Here is a 20,866-nt window from a genome sequence, read left to right on the forward strand (position 1 = left end):
AGCAAATTTTTCCTGAGATGGCGAAGCAGAGTATGTTAGAATCATTTTTCCACCATCAAAGAGACAACATTTTAATTTTAGACACCTGCCATTACATTTATTTGAATTTATGTTACATAATTAGCCTTTCTTTGTGTTTTGTTTTAGCATCAGTATTCTGAGTACTAGTGTTATTTTGTAGGCTGTTTCTGATTCTAAGCCAACCTATTTGTTATATAACCAAAAAGGTGTGTCGAAATTATCTTATAATTTTTTTTTAATTCAGAGACGTAACGAAAATTTTAATTATTGCGGAATGAACGTGGCACTTATCGTACAATATGAAATGTTATTTGAACTCGTTTGCCTTCTTATTCAAACACAGCATGAAAAAGGAGATAACGGAAAATGAAAGTTGCGTAAATCTGCGTAAAGTTCGTTTAGTAACTTTACCCTAGTTTTATAATGTTCGTTAAGTCGCTTGAAGGTAGATTTACGTAATCGAACGTAAAGCTCTCGTGAAGGCATCGTAAAGCTGAAGAGGCAGATTTACGTTCAGCGTAATGTTTGCGTAAAGCTAAGCTTTACTAGACTGAAATAAGAGTTGCTGTGAAGCTAGCAACTATTTGCCTAGACGTATTAATGCTGTTTTAGATTTTTCCTAAAGGTTGTGATAAGCCATATATTTCGCAAAACGCGTAAAGCTTTCGTTAATAAAGCGCAAGTGGCGTAGTTCCTATTAACATGGGGTGTCTCGTAGCCTGTCGCAATCAATTGCTTTTTATGCGTTATCTGATCTAAGAAGTGGGAAAAAGAAGAAGCCAAGCAAGGCATACAGTTGCATGAACTGACTGTTAACTTCTGCGGTACTGTTCCTATTTCATTAGTAAAAACCCCAAGCCAATGTCCCACATTAGACTGACGAAAAGAAGAGAAATGTCATTGCGTTAAAAGCAAATAAAAAAGATAGAACAAGGGATAGGGATAGGGCTAAATCTGCACTGAGGCATTCCTCGTGATCCTCTAAACTATCGTGGGATTCCAAGCAGTGTACTTCAGAAGCTCTCTGGACGTCGCTAGCGCGATTGTCACTTTCAGAGGCAATTTCCGTTCTCTCTGCAATTTTTTTGAGATGTCTCCATCGTGTACCTCGACTGACAAAGTCATCAGAGTGACTACAGTAATAACTCCCTTCCCCCATTTTCAGGAAAGATATTGAGCATTAAAGAAACGACGAGAACTGACGAAAATTGCAGTGACATTTGCCGCTACATATCTGTCGACATATGTCGATACTTGACCGATACTTGACCAACACTTGACGGATACATGACCGATACTTGACCGATACTTGGCCGATATTTGGGAGCATATTTGGAGAAGATCTCGCAAAAAGGCCCTCGCCTTATTTACGCAGATAGATGAATAAACTTCTTCAAAATTCGCAGAATTTAGCTCTTTGAAAAAAAGCGTAGGGTCGCACTTAGCAAAATCTCCTGCAAGTAATGATTCGCGGATTGAACTTAACACTGTTAGGCTATATATTTGAGCTGTTCTCATTTATATTCATTCGCGTCTTACGACCGTCCCTACGCCCTTAGAATTAAACATCTAGTGAATAGGGATTGTCAGTTTCCCTTTAAAGTAGTTTTTTTTGCATATACGAACATAGTTTAGATTGTTTTCTAGGGTGGTTTTTCTTGCTTTATTTTTCACATTTCCGAGTTCTCATTCCGTTGATGTTCCAAAGAACGTAGGTAAAAACGGTACCCGAATCGTTCAATACTTAATTATTCGATTCATTTAATTTTGCTAGGTGGTTCCAGCTTAGTCTATGGTAGAAATAAATAATACTCCTGCTGATATAAATTCGTTGGAAGATTCCCACGCTTTCATTAAAACAGCAATAGGTCAATGTTCATAGCATCGTCTTACGATGCAAAAATGACCCAAATAACTGAACAGGTGCTCCGTGATATTGAATAGCGGTAACTTACGAAATATTAATGGCAATTTTGACAAAGACTGGCAGAAAAACAGGTGAGAGCCCAGGTCGATTCCCTGTTAATCTCGGTGACAACAAGCGATAGAAATCGTTTTAGACGCCGTTCACACCTGATATATCAAACTACACAATTGACAGCGAATTTATAACGGGAATAAAAGTAAACTCCCAAAAAACGAGTGGTTTACAATCATAAGCTAATTATCAGATTTCATACTGATGTCGAAATATATGTTATCTTAAATTAGACGTTAACTTACGCTTTCCTCTCTTAAACTTCTCTGCACGTAGAAACTTAATTTGATAGCAAAAAAGTGTTTATTTAAGAAAAGCGACTGCGCAGCGAAGGGGTTCAAACTACATGCACTTCAGTTCAAGTCAATGTGCCAAACCGGCTTAGTTACAAACTCAGATCAGTTGTTGACAAAATGCCAGGTTATGCAACGCAGAATACCTGATTACCTTAATGGCTTAAACGACAAAATAAAAAAAAAATAACTGTTTATCACCGATTTGGTAAACCTAGCCATATTTCCGAATTTCAATATCATTCTTGTCATTGAAGCTGCTACTGTTTTTTTTTTTTTTTTATCTCTAGTGTATAGTGATCTCACTGCTCTTACATGTTGCAACTGATATCATGAGCCCGTAACCTAAAAACACAAGCACCATCATTCCATTAATTCACAGTAGCAGGCATAACCACAGTGTCCCTTTTTGTTTGTTTGTTCGTTTGTTTGTTCGTTTGCTGCTGTTTTTTTCTTTTTGTCACTTTCCAATGTTTTATTATTATTATTATTATTATTATTATTATTATTATTATCATTATCATTATTATTGTTGTTGATTTCTTCCTGTTTGTTAGATTTTTTCTTTTCAACCATTTATGCATTTGGCTGTAGTGTTGACTGTTGACAATATTTACATTTTACTCCTCTTGAACTCCTTTTTCTTGCTACTGCACCAATATATATCCCATAGCCTTAGTGTTTCTATTTCCGCGATTTCCATTATGTCGGACAACGTTGCCGCAAGTGTTGTCTTTCTGAGGATATCCTCCTGTGCCGAATCCAATTCTCGAATCGCAGCTTTTACAATTATTCTGTTCATTACCTATGATACCAATTCTTGCCTTGGATTTGTCTTTGTTAAACCTAGGATCATCATAGGCATCTGCATTGAATCCCTCCTTGTTACAATTGGGCTGCAAAGAAGCAGAAGGACCAGTAAGTTTCTTCCACATGTTACGCCCCAGTGATGTATCGCGATATTTTCCATCAGCGATCAGTGAGTACAAAGAGTCGGCCTTCTTATTGATGACGATAAACCTGAGTTGTCCGGCGATCCTCATACCTAGACAGATCTTGGAGAAGGATGTGCTCCAGTAGGTCGGTAGCTTGGTCTCATTTGAATCAAACCCAGTCTTGCCTCCTTGAAGGTGAAACTCCTTTTTATCTTCCCAGTATGCAGAATTGAAATGAAAAGTGTTCTAGGTAAAAATGAAAAAAAATTTTAATCAGGACTACTGCCTCGTGACATAATTAATTAGTTGTATTCCTAGTGGAATACGAGCTGATCAAAGTACATGACCTTGCATTTATATTATTTCCAATCAGTTTTCTCACGTAGGCTAAATATTTGTTAAACAGCATTGTAAGTAGGCAATGGGCCATTTCCGAATTACCCTTAGCTTCATTTAAAAACGAGGCCTGGTGCTCAACCATTCGTGTAAAAATGAGTTTAATTTGCTCTTTAATAAAAATGTTTCATTATATGAAAGGATGAACACCAGGACTCACTCTGAAAAAAGGGACCAAAGTTAGTTTGGAAATCGCTGTTGGAAGCAAGCGTTATCCTTGACAGTGTCTTCCGTGCTGTCATCACATTGTCATCACATCTGTGTTAATACTTTAATGTGATAAATAGTTGTATATTCGCCTTTGTCACGGTATCGCCATCTTGAAAATGACGTAATGCTTTTTGGCATGAAAACGAGGTCACGCGTGGTTCTTGACACACTGAACACTCGAGCGATCATGCCGAACAAAGATCACTGTTGTGTTCCTAAGTGCAATAACAATAGATCAAAAGTGCAGTCTAATATAACCTTTCATCAATTCCCGAAAGACAAAGACTTAAGAAGACAGTGGATTATAAAAATTAAGCGTGATGTCGGCTGGTCCTTCAAGGTAAATGGCCTTTTATATATCATAGTTCAGTTTAGCGTCGTTTCAGCGTTGTTTATATAGCAAACCTTATATTTTTTCCGATATCTTTCAGATAACCAACAGTACAAGAGTTTGCTCTGATCATTTTAAACCCACAGATATAAAAAAAACGCTAACAGGAAAAAGTGTACTCGTTAATGGTGCTGTACCATCCGTTTTTGAATGGACAACTTTATCAAAGAAACGAAAGTCACCAACGAAACGCGAATGCACAACACGTACTAACACAACCGAGATTGATGTCGTGGATAATATACAGCCAATCTCCTCTACAGGTATTTATTTTTTATGAAATCGTACTTTAGGCCCGCCCTAAATATTTCTAAACATGTTATTTTCTACATTCCCACAGTCGAAATTGGGCCCATCGAAGATTCAAGCGTAGACGAAAATGTCATCGATACTAGCAGCCACATGGAGGACTCCACCGTAACTACTGACACCACAATCATAACACCTACTGTCAACCTACATGATTATTTATTTACTGAACCCGAAAAGCCTGTAGAAGAGCTACTTGAGGCAGCGCAAGCTCGTATCGAACAATTAGAACAGCTGCTTTCAAAACAATCTTTTTACAGACAACTGAAAGGGATGTCAGACAAACGCGTTAGATTCCATACTGGCTTTTCGTCATTTGCTATTTTTGTGAGTACCTTCAATGCCCTTAGACCCACAGCTGAAAGTATGTTTTCATGGTCCCAAGTACAGAGAGCACGAGCAAAAAGTGGGAAAGATATAAGTAACATGAGAGACACTCTCAAGACATGCAAACTTAGCTTATTTGATCAGTTTTATTTATGCATTACTAAGCTGAGGCTGGGTACTTTTAATGAGAAACTAGCCAGTGAATTTGATATTTCTATTTCAACTGTGAGTAGAGTTTTTATTTCTTGGGTTAACTTTCTCTATTTTGTTTTGGGAACCATTCCTATATGGCCCTCTCGGGCAAAAATTGACAAACATATGCCTAAGTGTTTTAAATTGTTATATCCTAAATGCCGTGGTATTATTGATGCCTCAGAGATAAAGGTACAAGCACCATCTAGTATGGTTTTGAATAGCAATTGCTATTCATCATATAAGAGCCACACAACTTACAAAGGCAATGTTGTAATATCTCCATCTGGGGAAATTATTCATGTAAGTTCTCTTTTTGAAGGAAGTATTTCTGACAAGGAGCTTGTTAAGCAATCAGGTTTGTTGAATTTACTTGAGCCAGGTGATCAAATAATGGCTGATAAAGGATTTACTATAGAGGATCTATTAAAGCCAATAGGTTGTGGAGTAGCAATGCCTGCCTTTTTGTCAAGTAAGGGTCAATTTTCAAAGAAAGAACTTTCAACCAGTAAACAGATACATAATTTAAGAGTCCATGTGGAAAGGGCCATAAGAAGGGTGAAAGAGTTTCACTATTTTGATAAAGTTATACCTCTTACAGTAGCTGGCAGCATTAATCAAATATGGACAGTGGCATGTCTTATTACCAATTTCCAGGGGCCTTTGTTGCATGAAAAGCAATATATCTAAATATGTATACAATTGTTGTAAAATAGATGGAAGAGTAAGCATCATTTAAAGTAAAGTATGTAAGGATCTGTAATACAAATAGTACTAACAACTTTTAACAACTAAGAGTTAGTTGACATTGAATGAGGGTACACTACGTATTAGGTCCAACCTAGGTAAGAACTATGCCATCTGTTAACATGTGATGTGGAAGGGTGAATAGTAGGGTGGCCCTATCCCCTAGGGGCACCCTTTTCGTATGTACATGGCATATTGGTTAGGCATTAAAATAAACAGTAAAATCAGTAAAAATTATATTGTTAGTACTATTTTTGTTTTACAGATTCAATGCAAGCTTTCAAACTAGCTTTTTGGAAAAAAAATTATGAATTTAATAACTTTACATTTATTCACAAATTTCATTATTGCCAAATATTATAAAAATGCCCTTTTGGGGTTTAAATACAAAACCTGTTGAAGTCATTCATGTATTTTTATTTATCATGTTTGTACAGAATGTTCTGTTTAATAACAGTAAAAAACTATTAAATGGCTTGAAATACACCCAACTTAGTCACAGTATTTGAATGCATGATAAACAATGAAATATGTACAGCTGTTTGTAAAAATTATGGCGCTTACAATATATTACAGACATATAGGCTTAAATGAAACTGAATTATCATAAGTATTGTATTTTTGGAAAAAATACAAAAACTATTAAATTACCAATCATGAACCCAATGTTTTTAAATTTGTGGCAATAATTTCTGCAAACAGCTGTGTAATGATAATTACTAGAACAAGTTCTGAGTCTAATTAGGTTTGACTTGTAATATTTTAACATTTTAAGAATGCTGATTCAAATGTCTTTACTCCACTTCCCACCAAACTTTGTCACACACAATTAGCTTGTTACTTAGGCACGAAGTTATTTTGTATAAGAGACATACAATAAATTATTGAACACATGTATTCAGGTGATAATCAAAAAAAAATAAATTCAGTTTGTCCAGCATTTCAGAAGAGAGAAGTTCATCAAAATATACTCGTTCACAGTGAAATTCGTCCTTGCAGTAAACAAAGAAATCGCACCACTGACTTCCTGTTAAACCAAGGCATCCCATAACTTGATAATAATACTTGTGTGTCTTCTTCAATGAATATGACCCATTTCGTTCATTAAACTTTAAATACTGAAGGTTATCCAGATGACTTGCTGGAGAGCACTTTATTTCTATCAGGCCCCATGGATGTTGTTCAGTGTCGTCAAACACTCTTCTGTCTGGGCTACAGCCTAGGTGTGGGAGACATGGGTTTATAAGAAAACCTACTAGGTGAGTGTCTCTGCCAAACTGTGTTTTGTACATATCAGCAGCTACCCCCTCATTTTGTATCCCATATTTCATGGCTGCAGTTTGGATTACTTTTCCCTTTAGTAAACGCGTAGAAAGGATTTCATGGTCTTTTCTTCTTGAGCATATATCTTTGAAATTTGAAGCTGTAAGCCTAAACTTCCTTAGTTCATGCCATGCTGTTGTAGTTGACTGTTCCCTTGTCTCCATTTCAAAGTCAATAGACTGTTGACCTGATATTGCAAGGGAGCTGAAGAAAAGGTCTTGTTTTTCATTGAGCACTGTATCTGGATAGCTTAAAGATGGAAAGTTGAATGCAGGTAGCTGTATGTTAATATTGCTCTTAACTTTCAATGGCTGTTGATAGCTTATGACACAGCCTTTTGGCACCTTTCCAAAGGCCGAGTCTACTAAAATTGGAGGCTCACTTTGTTCATCTTCCCATATTCTCATAAATCCAGGTTGATTGTTGAGATTTTCAAACTGTGGCGACAGCACACTAGTCAAGTCAAGGCTACTTAATGATTGCTGGAAGGGTTTGTAGATCGTGCTTGCCACACCACACACCTTTCTCTTCTTTTTAGGTTCATGCAATTTATCTTTTGGCTTTGACTTTTGTATAATCAAATCTGTCACTGGCCTTGCTTTAATGCCCTCTTTACGACTGGGGATATGCCATCTCTACAAAAAAATAATATACAAATATACTATATGAATTCAAAATTGCTTATTGTGTTATGTTTAAAAACAGCAGTGTGATTAAAAGGAGTTTTTAAGGAAAAATATTGCTAAGATACAGTCAAATCTCTATACATTAATGACTGTTTTTTCTTATTGTTTATCATCAAATCTATTATTATTATTATTAAATTTTACCTGTGCCTTTGATGTTTTAGAAACCATTGGCGGGACACTTTTTAAGCCTAATAGCTGGAAATGGGCAAGAGTATAGAGCAATCCAAGAACATGATGGCAAAGACCTTGTCCAGCAGCACAACTACACATATACTTGTTGATGCTAGCCTCAATAGAGGAGCTCTCGAACACAACAGACAACTTGTGAGGATCTTCGTTTTTTTTCATACTTCTGAAGCATTTAGCCCGAGCCACTACTCCTGAATCCTCTTCCTTGCAAAGTTTTACTGTTAAAAACCGAGAAAAAAGAGTTAAAACTCAAAACACTGAGCACAGAAACAAAATATTGGAAAGACAGTCAAACAAAGAAAGCTACCACGAGGTCAACGAGGCTCACCTTCAATATCGTGAATATATTCTTCGTGAAAGAATTTATATCCTCTTGTTACAGTGGCTTTGATCGGTAGGTTCTTCTCAGCAAAATCCTCAACAAAAGAGTTTGTAACTTTGGGTATTTTTGTTATATTTTTGTGCCAAAATTCGAGTTCAACGCTATCGCTACTAGTCGCCATTTTGTTTGTGAACTTACCACGCGTGGCCTCGACCTCATGTAAAATATTCAATGACGTAATCCAAGATGGCGGGCCGTGACAAAGGCGAATATGCTATCTTAAGGCAGCTAGCTATATAGTTATGGAGAAGCATGTTTGTGAATACCGCTACTGTACGCGCTTTCCAACTTTGTCTACTCACTTCTGTCATAAGGGATTTCTTACTTTTCACCTTTATATATTTCTTGTTGTCGATAGTATTTTCGAAAGGTAAGAGGTTCGCACTATTAAGGAAATATTTTTTTCTTCTTCATTACCCCATAAACGGGAAGAGATGAAAAGGTATTTCATACGTTGCCCATGATAAAACTTATCCAATGATAAAGCCCTCATCTTTGATCTAACTAAGATGGACAAAATAAGTTTGATTGGCTTCTAGAAGTGAAATGTATCACAGGTTTTTTTTACATCTATACCGTAAAGGAAAAAGAGGAGGAAAAGCTGACCTTGCTCCCATTAATTTTCATGACCGGCGTCCATCCTCCATCTCCGCATCCAAAAATTCCCACCTGGCAGTAAATAGGTACTGGTTTGGATTCAAGGAGCAACGTAATTTCACCACTCGCTTTAGTTCTGTAGAGATAATGTACAAGGTATGATACCACATGTAGTGATGAATTAAATATGTTTAATGAAAATAATGATAAATTGTTGTTATTTAACCACATTTTACAAGTCATGTCAAGGGTGTTACCTTTCATATTCATTACTGAGATGCAATGAATATATGAAGTTCATAAATTTTAATCTGCGGTATTAGATACGTGTGATGTACGATCCTCGCAGTAGATAGCGCTATTTATGCAATAGCGAAAATCAGACCTGAAAAAAAAAATCAGGCCTGTACGGGACTCGAACCACTGACCTCTGCGATACTAGTGCAGCGCTCTACCAATTGAGCTAAGAAGCCAACTGGGAGCAGGCCGTTAAGTTGATTCGTAATAAACCCGTGAAAGTGATAAATGAGGCCTGATTTTTTTCATGTCAAGGGTGTTACCTTTCGTATTCATTATTGTTAGAAACCGTTGCAATTTACATAAAGCTGAGCAATCCAAACACCATGCTTTTCATAATTTGATTGCCCTAGGGAACTGCTATCTCCCCGTTTTCATTTATTTTTTTTTTTTTGGGGTGTGTTGTTTGCGTCTTTAAATAACTGCAGATACAGCTGTAAGTTACACCATCAACCTGAATACAAATGTTACTATAGTAAATGGCTTATTTTTTTTAATTAGGCCATTTAATAGCAACTAGATAAGAATACACTGCCGTTTCGCTTTTCAAAAAAGGACATGGCAACATAATACTTATCATTGAGAATATCTGATCTCTGAATGATGATCTCATTTTCAAACTTTGCCTTGCAAGAAAGTATTTAAGCTCAATTTTTTTCCTGCCTTTGTGTCCCCATATTTTTATAGGGAAAGCTTCAGTTTTTCGAACCTTTGGGTGACCATTCGCCGTCAATGCTTTGTCACCAATATGTTTTGATATCATTATTCTCATTCATATTTGTATTTATGTTCGGCTTTTTTATTATGTTCATACTTTTACGTCAAAGTCTATTTTCCTCTCCTTTCCTTTGACTTACATGTTCTTTTCATAAGCCTCCTTGCAACTCGAAGCTGCAAGAACAAAAGTATGGAAACAGTTTGAAAAGTTTCCGATGATTATAATCTACTTATTTATGACTTAGAGTTGTAAACATGACAAATGAACTATTTTGGTAGTTTGAATAATGGACTGCATAACAGACACAGCTTCAGTCCCATATGGATGAAGGGCAATCCCTTGTTATCAGTGTGGGAAGCGTGTTGAAATTCCTCTGTTTGTTTCCTTCATGTTATACTGCTCTTTAAAATACATTTCTCTGATGCCTATAATGAAATAACTTCCCACCAGCAATTAAGGACTTGTCATTATTTTTCGCCTGGGATAAGGGAGGCGGGGCTGGTGGGGGCTGGAGGATTTTGGTTTGTCACGATAGCAGTCACCTCATCCTCCCATTAGGCTCTGTTATATTCTCTTGACACCCTTGGAGAAACGAGCAAAGATTTTTTTGAAATCTTTATAGAAGTAGCACTGCTAACATATTTAGACTTCCTTTGTGTTCAGTTTTCAAAATCATAGTTTTCAAAAACGAGCATAATTTGGAAAAAAATGGGCCACGTTAATACCATAATACACTACTTCTTCGGGAAATATCCAACCCTGTTTGTAACGACTGATCCCCTTCCGTTGGCCGTGAAAAGCATGTGATGCCTGTAAACTCCTCCACCACCTTACCCGCTGGTATATGGCAATCCTCTCCATAATATCCTGGGCGACAAATGCATTGGTAAGATCCCTTGCTATTTTTGCACTCGTGAGTGGGCTTACAATGGTGTGTAGCCTCACTGCACTCGTCAATATCTGAAAATAAATTCAGAGCTTCAGCACTGTGTCAAGATCAGTTCGATAATTGCGCGCTCGGTTCACTCGTGCCGAAGTATCCATCCCACGACTTATATCATGCAAAGATACAGAAACCAGACAATTTTGATTTATCTACATCTAGAAGGAGTGGCAAAAGTAGTTGGCACGCCTCCCCTGAGTTGATGGTCCACAAACCTTCATTCAGATAGAAATTTTGTAATTCTTGACAAAACGTTTCTGGATAGTTCCCCCTCCCCCCAGTAAAGCGTTCATGTTAGGTCCATAAGACGTCCCATACATATTATATCCCATAATACAAAGTACAATGTCCATAATGTTCCCTTAGTGAAGTACATTCTATATGCAAGGCTAAAAGATTAAGAAAAAAATATTCAAATGTTTAAACCAAACGTTTTCGACTGTTTGCCATCATCAGGGTTCGCAACCAGTCGAAAACGTTTGGTTTAAACATTTTGATAATTTTTTCCTAATCTTTTAGTCTTGTATATAGGATACACAAAGTACAATATTCATATATAATGTACAATATGATGTAGCTAATACCTTTTTACCTTGTTAACCCCAATCTGCCCTAAGCTAGCCATGTTCTACAGCGTTAACCCAAATCTACACTTATTAACCATGTTCTACCACGTTAACCCTCATTCACCCTAAGTTACCCATGTTCTACTACGTTAACCCCCATTTAACCCAAGCTCGCCATGTTCCCACGTCAACCCTAATCGACCCTGAGCTAGCCATGCTCTACCACGTTAACCCTCGTCGACCCTAAGCTGGCCATGTTCTATCACGTTAACCCACATCTACACTTAATTAACCATGTCCTACCACTTTAACCCCCATCTACCCTAAGCTACCCATGTCCTACCATTTCAGCCCCCACTTATTCTTGATTCACCATGATCTACAACATTTATCCCCATCTACCATAAGTTAACCATGTCCTACCACGTTAGCCTCCATTTAACCTTGGCTATCTATGATCTACAACATTTACCCCCATCTACTCTAAGTTTCCATGTTCTACCGCGTTGACCCAATCTAACCTTAGCTAATCATATTCTACCGTGTTAACCCCCATTTAACCTAAGCTAGCCATGTTCTACCATGTTAACCCTCATCGACTCTAAGCTTGCCATGCTCTACCACGTTAACCCTCATCTACTCTGAGCTAACCTTCTTCTTCCACGTTAACCCCTATCTACTCTGAGCTAACTTTCTTCTTCCACGTTAACCCCGATCTACTATTAGTTAACCATGTTCTTCCACGTTAACCCTCCTCTACCCTTATCTAACCATGTTCTAACATGTTAACCAGCATGTACCGTGGTAGAACATGGTTAATCAAGGTTAAATATGGGTTAACGTGGTAGAACAAGACTAACTTAGGGTAGACGAGGGTCAATGTGGTAGAACATGGTTAAGTTAGCGTAGACGAGGGTTTACTTGGTAGAACATGGTTAGCTTAGGGTAGATTGGGATTAACGTGATAGAACGTGGTTAACGTTAGGTTGGAGTAAGTGTGGTAGAACATGGGTAACTTATATTAGATGGGGGTTAAAGTGATAAAACAAGGCTAACTAAGGTTAAATGAGGGTTCTTGCAATAAAATATTACTAACCTAGGGTAGATGAGGGTGAACGTGGAAGAACATGGTTAACTTAAGGTGGCTGAAAACAGTTTTTGCGTGCACATGGATTGCAAAAAACAAACATACCGTCAATAGAGCGGTCATTTATTTACTCAAAACGTACCCGCACTATCTGTGCTAATTTTCTCTATAGTTGGTGCACTGTGTTGGGGACTTTAATCTTTTATTACAAAGATATGTTAAAAATGTTAACGGTGCAAAGAAACCAACAATTCTCAGCTTTTTCGTCGCTACCGAAAGAATCCAGTTAAATGCAGCGCATGCGTAGTTAGTAAAAAAATTGCGATTGAATGGAAAATTGCTTTCTCGGAAATATGCCTATTTCTTGAGAACCACTCATTAGAATTTCACGAAATTTGGCACGAAACTACCTTAGGAAATAAGTAACTGGAGTATTGAAAAAATTGATTTTAAACAAAGGAAATTGTAGAAATTCGAGCGAACCTTCAACAAGGGATAATTACAGATCTCTGTTAAATTGTTTGCAAAATGGTGTTAACTCGTGAGTATCGTTACAAGTTCGTTGTAGGCAAATTACAAAGAAAATCTAATGACTAGATTTTCTACAAAAAAACAAAACCGATTTTAATTGCCTGTTTATATCTATATGATGCACGATCCTCGCAGTAGATAGCGCTATTTATGCAATAGCGAAAATCAGACCTGAAAAAAATCAGGCCTGTACGGGACTCGAACAACTGACCTCTGCGATACTAGTGCAGCGCTCTACCAATTGAGCTAATAAGCCTACTGGAAGCAAGCCGTTAAGTTGATTCGTAATAAACCCGTGAAAGTGATAAATGAGATACAATGAATATATGAAGTTCATATATATTGAACTGCGGTATTAGATACATATGAGGGTTCTTGTAATACAATATTAATGAGGGTATTAGTAGCGCTATCTACTGCGAGGATCGTGCATCATACGTATCTAATACCGCAGTTCAAAATATATGAACTTCATATATTCATTGTATCTGTTTATATCTATTCATGTCGCCATGGAAACGGCAAATACGTCAGCTTAATTATCGAAAAAACAAAGTTTGTGTTGTTAACTTGCTTGCTGCCAGTTTTGGCGACCGAGAGATCAAGGGTTTTAGAGAAAAAGGTGAAAGAGACAAAGGTATCAAAAACTGTGTTCAGCCACCTTAAGGTAGGTGGGGGTTAACATGGTAGAACATGATTAATAAAGTGTAGAAGGTTAAAGTGGTTAGCTTAGGATACACGGGATTAACGGGGTAGAACAATGCTAGCTACGACATATTGTTCATCATACATGAATATTGTACTACTTTGTATCATGGGATATGATATGTATGGAGGGTCTTATGGGCCTTATAGGAACGCTTTACCCTCCCCCCCTCCCAAAAAAGGTGTCCTGGTGATGACCATTTTGTACAAATAAACCACCAACTCCAGCACCAAGCTACATTGAAATGGAAGAGAGAAGGACAAAAATGAGAGTTACTAGAAAAGATTAAAAAAGAATAGGCTTGTCTAAGTCAGAATTGGAAAGTTCGTCAATCTTCCTGACTTCCATGTTTGTATGTTTATCTATGAATTTTATGTCATCATACCTTCATTACAATGACGAACCATGAAATAACAAAGACGTTTCTTCATTACCTGCTTCGCACCTCGCACCCCCGAATCCAGCAGGACACAGACAGCGATATCCTTTATCGGTAAAACCACTTTGACAAATGGCGTTGTTCATGCAAGGATTTTCAACACAAGCACTCTATAACGAATGAAAACCATGAAACATAAAACAGGTGGTTCCTTTATGGCTATTTGCATCACAAGCTATTTTTTTTTTCAGATATCAGCTAATACCAGTACGGATTTGCAAGAAAAAATTGATGGTGTGATGAAACTTGTAGCCGGTCGTTAGGAATACAAACCTGAAAACATTCAGATGAAAAAAAGGGAGGTGACTAGATGTTGTTATAAAGCGTTCACTAAGACCTCCACTAACTAAATTGTAGTTACCTCAAATGCATGGTAGAAGAAGTTTTCCTCCTTAACCCAAACGCTTTCGTAACCTTCGTGTGTGACATTATTTAATTCACATTTGTATTTTCCATTTCCACCCGCTTGTTTTTCAAAATTGATGCTGACACAGTTGGGTTCCATATAACACATAGTTTCGCAGAACTCCTGTACCATAACTTTAGCACTGCGGATCACATGGTTTTTGAGACGTTTCCCGTCAAAAGCTCCTTTAGGACCAAACTTCAAATGACGGCATTGGTCTGCATCAGAGAACTCTTAAGATATGAAGGGTTTCAGTAATGTGTTTTAGATGAACAAGGATAAAATATGTATTTTAAAGGATAAGAGTTCTGTCTAAATGGAAATCATCCCTCGCAACTCCCTATTTCCATAGTAACGTTTAGGGCTCTGTTCTCACTGCGCAGGTTAAATTTGGAAACGTCCTTATTCACTCTTAACCAAACGTAAAGTTCATTTCGGCACTGAAGACGGATTAATGCTTTCCGCAGACGCTGAAATGCTTAACAGCGAAAAAAAAACAAAAAAACAACTCGGATGTGCTTTTTGAGCATGTTGCTTTTTCACGCTATTTTGGCAAATTGCAGCCTAATCGATGGAATAACTGGACCTGCGCTGCACGCAATCCAAAATTAATTAAATTAATTTTAAAAAATTGGATACGCTTTTTGAGCATGTTGCTTTTTCACGCCATCTTGGCCATGTTGGAACATAGTCGTTGGAATAGCACAAACTACACTGCACATCACCCACAATTAATTAGGTCTTACGGGTAAGGTAAGTGCCGTGTGGTTGAAATCGAAGAACATGCAGCATCATGGTGTAAAAGCAGCTGTTCCGCAGTCATTCCAGACTTAGCGATGCAATTATGTACTGGCAAACTGAGAAGTTTACCTGTGAATTTCCTGAAAATGTGATACGATTCTCAAAACGTTCTAACACTTAAGAGCGTTTCTTAGAGTCGATTCTGACACTGATCTTGCTATCGCTTTTGGATTTGAGAATTTGAATTCGGTCTAAAGAAGGAGAATTCGATATTGAAAAAGTTTCAAAACTAGTGGGCCTGATATCGATTAAGAAATTTTTGTGGCGACACAAAAAGTAACAATGTCATCGTTTTTACTGTTGAATATATCAGAATGTTTCCTTTCCGCGCCTTTCATTTCAAACCGAATTAAAAATGGCATGGATTATAGTCGGAAGTATATTAGATCGATCCCTACAGATAGCTGCAAACATCAATTCCATAGCCAATTCGTTAAAACCGATATATTTAAATGGAAAACAGACATAAACGTCTAGCATAATTAAGTAAAAAAAACAAACAAACATAAAGGATTTTCGTCGCTACTAACCCTGTGAATCGACAGTCTGTAGTTTCATGACGCAAAGTTCCATCAAAAGAACAAAGTTGAAAACAGTATACATATTGGTCTATTTTGACGCGTACTATCTGGTGCTCTGCCAAGTTCAATAAGTGAGTGCATATTGCGATGGGCATTTCGTAAACATTGCTCTAAATTGCTCAGAGTATTATTTTCTGCGGAAAAATTTGGTAAATTCGATTTCTTGAAGCATTTCTATGCCCCTCAAGTGAGATATTATAGATGCTCACCATAAATATCACCTTTGTAGGAGATTAGATGTAAGGTGAAATATATGCGTTTTCACTTAAATCATTTTTGAATACCTGAATGGTTTATTGATATAAGCCTGGTAGTTGCAGCTTAGTCTCCCTCAGAAAAAAAAAAAAAACAAGAAAGCTTGAATGTTGAATTAGAATATTTTTTTGCTTATATTGCCTTTTGAAAAGAGGCTTTTGTAGCTGTTGCAGATATCGGAATACAAGTTCTTAGAAAAACGCGCCACTGAGTATATTTTCTTTTTCCTTTTCTTCTTTTTTTTTTTTTTTTTTTGATCCTCTCTTTGTTTTGCCTTTTTATTTTGTTTTGCTTTATCTTAGGTTTTTTTTTGTTTTGTTTTTGTTTTGATTTTTTGTTCTCGGTTTTTTGTAAAACGATAACATTACTATAGTTTTTCAAATGGAATCCATGTGAATCCTCGTCGTCCCCAACCAACGTCGTCCTTCATAAGTCTCACCAACTTTTAACAACAATCACTGTTGACAAATTTGATGTTAAATGCTCATTTTAATTGCGTTATCGTGATTTAGTTAAGCTCGATCTTCCGTTAACTGACGAAAACCACGATAAACTCAAAACTAAATTAAAGAATATATCCTATAGCTACATTTACTCATGACTTTTCAAAGCATACGAACATTCTAAGCCAAGACGAATGGAAAGCCTTAATTGATTTACGCAATCATGAGAGCATTATCATCACGAAACCGGACAAAGGAAATGGTGCAGTGTTAATTAGCAGACTTGATTATCTTAACGTCTTATCTTCCGTGTATCTACACGGAAATCATCTCTCACAGCCCCTTAATTTTTATAACAGATTCAATAAAATTATTATTACCTTTGTTATTAACTTCTTAGTCACTATTAACCAAAATTAAGGTTGATTTCGGCACTGGAGACGGATAGATGTTTTCCGCGCACATTGATAAACTTAACAGCGGAAAAAAAAAATTGGATGCGCTTTTTGAGCATGTTGCTTTTCACGCCATCTTGGACAGGTTGGAACATAATCGTTGGAATAGCAGAAACTGCACTGCACACCATCCAAAACTAATTAAGTCTTACGGGTAAGGTAAGTTCCATGGAGTTTGTTGAGGCTATTCCTCAACAAAGCTTTATGTTAGTCCGTTCCGTTCCTCACTTTTTTGTATGTCACGTAGACCACAATCGTTCAGTAGTAGTTTTAATTTTTCTACCTTTTTTTACGCACGTGGTGAAGCGCTTGTAAATAATTTAGGTACGTGATACTGTTTCTTTTCTTTCGTTTACCGCCTTTCATCATATGGTTTTTACGGCTCCCTGAGTCTCGTAATTTATGATGAAAGGGCAACCGGATGGTTTGTAATCATTGGAATTCTTCGCCGTCATTAAATTCGTTGGTTTAATGAGCTGTTCTGTTGTTATTCGACATCGACGCCGCTATATGTGTCCGACCCGGAGAGAGTTGAAAATGAGGAATATGAAGCATCCTGCTGTAAAAGCAGCAGTTCGACAGCCATTCTAGACTTAACGAAGTACTAGTAAATATTTTTTTTTCCCGGCAAACTGAGAAGTTCCATTTGGTAAAGCGTTCTAACATTTAAAGGTGCTTGCTAGGGCCTTTTCTAACACTGATCTTACAATCTATTTAGGATTTGTAAATTTGAATTGGGTCTAAAGAAGGAAAACTCGTTATTGAAAAATTTTCAAAACTAGCGGGCCCGATATCGATTAAAGAATCTTTGTGACAGCACACAAAAAAGTACGAATTTCATCGTTTTTACTGAAAAAATTTTCAGATGTTTCCTTTCCATGCCTTTCCTTTCAAACCGAATTTTAAAAAGGTGTGGATTGTAGCCGGGAGTATTTTAGATCGATCCCGACACTGAGATAGCTGCAAACAACAATTCCATAGCCTGCGCACCATCATAGAACCAAACTATCTCAGAGGCAACGGACATAAACATCTAGCATAGTAAGTAAAAAAAACAAATGACAAACAAACACAAATTAAAGCCAGAGGCAAAGCTTAAGTCAAAATGCTACAACAGGAAAAGCGTTACTGTTGTTAAGACGTTGATATGATTTTCGCCGATACTAACCTTGTGATCCGACAACCCTGAATTTCATGGAGCAAAGTTCCATCAAAAGAACGCAAAAAAAAGCAGTGTACATGACCGCATCGTTCAACACTTATTTAATTCATTTACTTCAACTTAATACAATTAAAGCTTATTAAACCCTGACCTGCATGAATAGTGATTTATTTTGACGCATATTATCAGGTGCTCTACCAAGTTTAATAAATGTATGCATATTGCGATCTGCGTTTCGAAAACATCGCTCTAAATTGTTCCGAGTATATTTTTCTGTTGAAATATTTTGTGAATTCGATTTCTTTTAAGCATTTGTATGCTCCTCAATTTAGATATCCTAAAACTCCTTATGAATATTACCTCTGGAGGAGAGCAAATATGATGATTACTCGATAAAAATTATTTTTTCATATCTGAACGGTTTATTCATATAAGCCTGGCGGGTTAGGTTCAGTCTACATTAGAAATATATGATACTCCTGCTGAGATGAAACAGTTGGATGATTCCCACGTTTTCATTAAATCAACAATAGGTCACTGCTGATGTTCTCTCAGAGAAGAACTACTTTAGAGTTTGAAATGTGACGTAGATTCTTTTCTTCTTTCTTTTTGTTTTGTTTTGGGTTCTCTTGTTTTTCTTTTTTTTTTTTCCTTTGTGAGGTTTCTTTAACTCTCTCTGTAGGCAATTCACCACGAAACAAAAGTGACCCAAATAACTTAAAGGTGCTCTGTGATATTGAACAACAGTAACTTACAAATATTCATGGAAATTATGACAAAGACTGGCAAAATAACGAGTGAGAGCTCATAACAATTTCCTGTAAGACTCACTTATCTGCTGAGAGGTGTAGCAATGGTTGTAGCGAAGAAGCAAGCAATCGATAGGCAGAAATTAAAGATCCCGCCTTCCAATCAAAAAGTCAGTCTGAGTAGGATCGTCTTTAGGCGGGAAGCGAAGAATTAAATATGATGGAAAATAAATAACATTGTAGTGTAGGATTTAACTGAAGGAATTCTACAATTATCCTTCATAATCTAGAGATATTTTTTAACTTTCTCTGGGAACTGCTTCGTGTAGAGAAATCCACGAAAGGGACCGGTAAGTAACATTAATGCTTTTCTGGCTTTAATTAAAAAGCCGAATTGTCGTTTTTTAATACGTTTGTACCTTTCGTGGAGACAAATTTAAGCTGCGGTTTTAAAAGGGAAATTCTGAGGCCGATTTCCTGTCATCTCGTCCCAAGCAGCTGCTTATGCTGTAATCACACGCAAAGAACGTGACGAACACAGAATCCATCTCTGAAGTTTTCAAAGTGCAGACAAATGTTCATTGATCAATAACTATTTTCAGCGCTTTTTCCCCGGAAATTATTGTAAGTGTGAATACATTTTCTAAACCATAGAGAATAAATAATTTTTTCACTTTGTTATAATGCAGAAGAAAGTGTCAGGACTGTAATATTACAGTGTTGTTAATTCCTTGCTACATGTATGACCAGTCCAATAGAAACTATATTGAAACTAACCTTACGATTTGGGTATTACACAGCAGAGCAGCAATAAAGGAAGAAAGATAATAACAAAATACATGGCAGACGTAGCTGGAGAAATTCCCTGGTGTTGTACACGAGAAACCAAGCTTTTAAGCGTTTTTCGACCCGACGTATGATTAAGGTAGTCTTAAATAAATAATGATTTTCACATAAGAATAGTTTATCTACTGTCAATAAGCTACTCGTTAGCTCTTTATTCCGTTAGCTCTTTATTCCGTTCGCTGTAAAAGCATGAATAACGATAACTTTTCAATCCACCTCTAGGAGCCTAGGTTGGTGTCCAGTGTTGTGGGCGTGCTCTGAAACGGCGAATTTCTGGGTACGGGCTAGTCGGATATCTCGGTCGTGCTACTTTATTCTCTCTTAAATTGGTCTGTCAACCGCTTTTGAATAAGGTTAAGTTTATTGATCGTGATCCTCACTAGTACACTCGCATTCGCACACGCTTAAAAACGGCATGGATTGATAGCTGGAAGTTCGTTAGATCGATGCAGACAGAAAGCTACAAACATGAATTCCATAGCCCGAGCACCATCATAGAACCAAATTGTCTCAAAAGCAACAGATATAAACTTCTAACATAACAAGCGAAAAGCCAACCATGCACAAATTAAAGCCAAATCCATAGCTCAGGTCAATATGCTAACAACAAGAAAAGCACTATACGTATGATGCACGATCCTCGCAGTAGAGAGCGCTATTTATGCAATACCGAAAATCAAACCTGAAAAAAATCAGGCCTGTACGGGATTCGAACCACTGACCTCTGCGATACTAGTGCAGTGCTCTACCAATTAAGTTAACAAGCCAACTGGGAGCAGGCCGTTAAGTTGATTCGTAATAAACCCGTGATAATAAATCAAATACAATGAATATATGAAGTTCATATATTTAGAACTGCGGTATTAGATACGTATGATGCACGATCCTCGCAGTAGAGAGCG

The 20,866-nt window shown here is 37.1% G+C and overlaps 2 protein-coding genes and 1 pseudogene across 3 annotated transcripts in view; 1 reads left to right on the forward strand and 2 right to left on the reverse strand.

Annotated features, from left to right (window-relative positions):
• Positions 1 to 1,839: 1,839 nt before the first annotated feature.
• Positions 1,840 to 20,866, reverse strand: part of LOC111319497 (uncharacterized) — a 29,320-nt gene continuing 10,293 nt past the window's right edge. The window contains exons 2-7 of the mRNA XM_088724813.1: positions 14,628 to 14,905; positions 14,262 to 14,376; positions 10,829 to 10,954; positions 10,134 to 10,167; positions 8,989 to 9,115; positions 1,840 to 3,473 (exon numbers count right to left, since the gene is read on the reverse strand). Of these exons, the coding sequence (XP_088580939.1) occupies positions 2,940 to 3,473; positions 8,989 to 9,115; positions 10,134 to 10,167; positions 10,829 to 10,954; positions 14,262 to 14,376; positions 14,628 to 14,905 (1,214 nt within the window). The 3' untranslated portion in view covers positions 1,840 to 2,939. The remainder of the gene's footprint in view (positions 3,474 to 8,988; positions 9,116 to 10,133; positions 10,168 to 10,828; positions 10,955 to 14,261; positions 14,377 to 14,627; positions 14,906 to 20,866) is intronic.
• On the forward strand, positions 3,943 to 6,285 carry LOC148728748 (uncharacterized; annotated as a pseudogene). Its single transcript, XR_015988631.1, has 3 exons — positions 3,943 to 4,173; positions 4,265 to 4,487; positions 4,565 to 6,285. The product of XR_015988631.1 is annotated as an uncharacterized LOC148728748 (transcript).
• On the reverse strand, positions 6,196 to 8,554 carry LOC111327733 (uncharacterized). The gene is made up of 3 exons (XM_022931976.2): positions 8,329 to 8,554; positions 7,953 to 8,218; positions 6,196 to 7,757 (listed from the first exon to the last, which is right to left on the reverse strand). The coding sequence occupies exons 1-3, from the start codon at positions 8,501 to 8,503 to the stop codon at positions 6,681 to 6,683; spliced, it is 1,518 nt and encodes a 505-aa protein (XP_022787711.2). The 5' UTR covers positions 8,504 to 8,554; the 3' UTR covers positions 6,196 to 6,680.

This window comes from Stylophora pistillata, chromosome 6 (assembly GCF_964205215.1).
Source record: "Stylophora pistillata chromosome 6, jaStyPist1.2, whole genome shotgun sequence".
Classification (NCBI taxonomy): Eukaryota; Metazoa; Cnidaria; class Anthozoa; order Scleractinia; family Pocilloporidae; genus Stylophora; species Stylophora pistillata.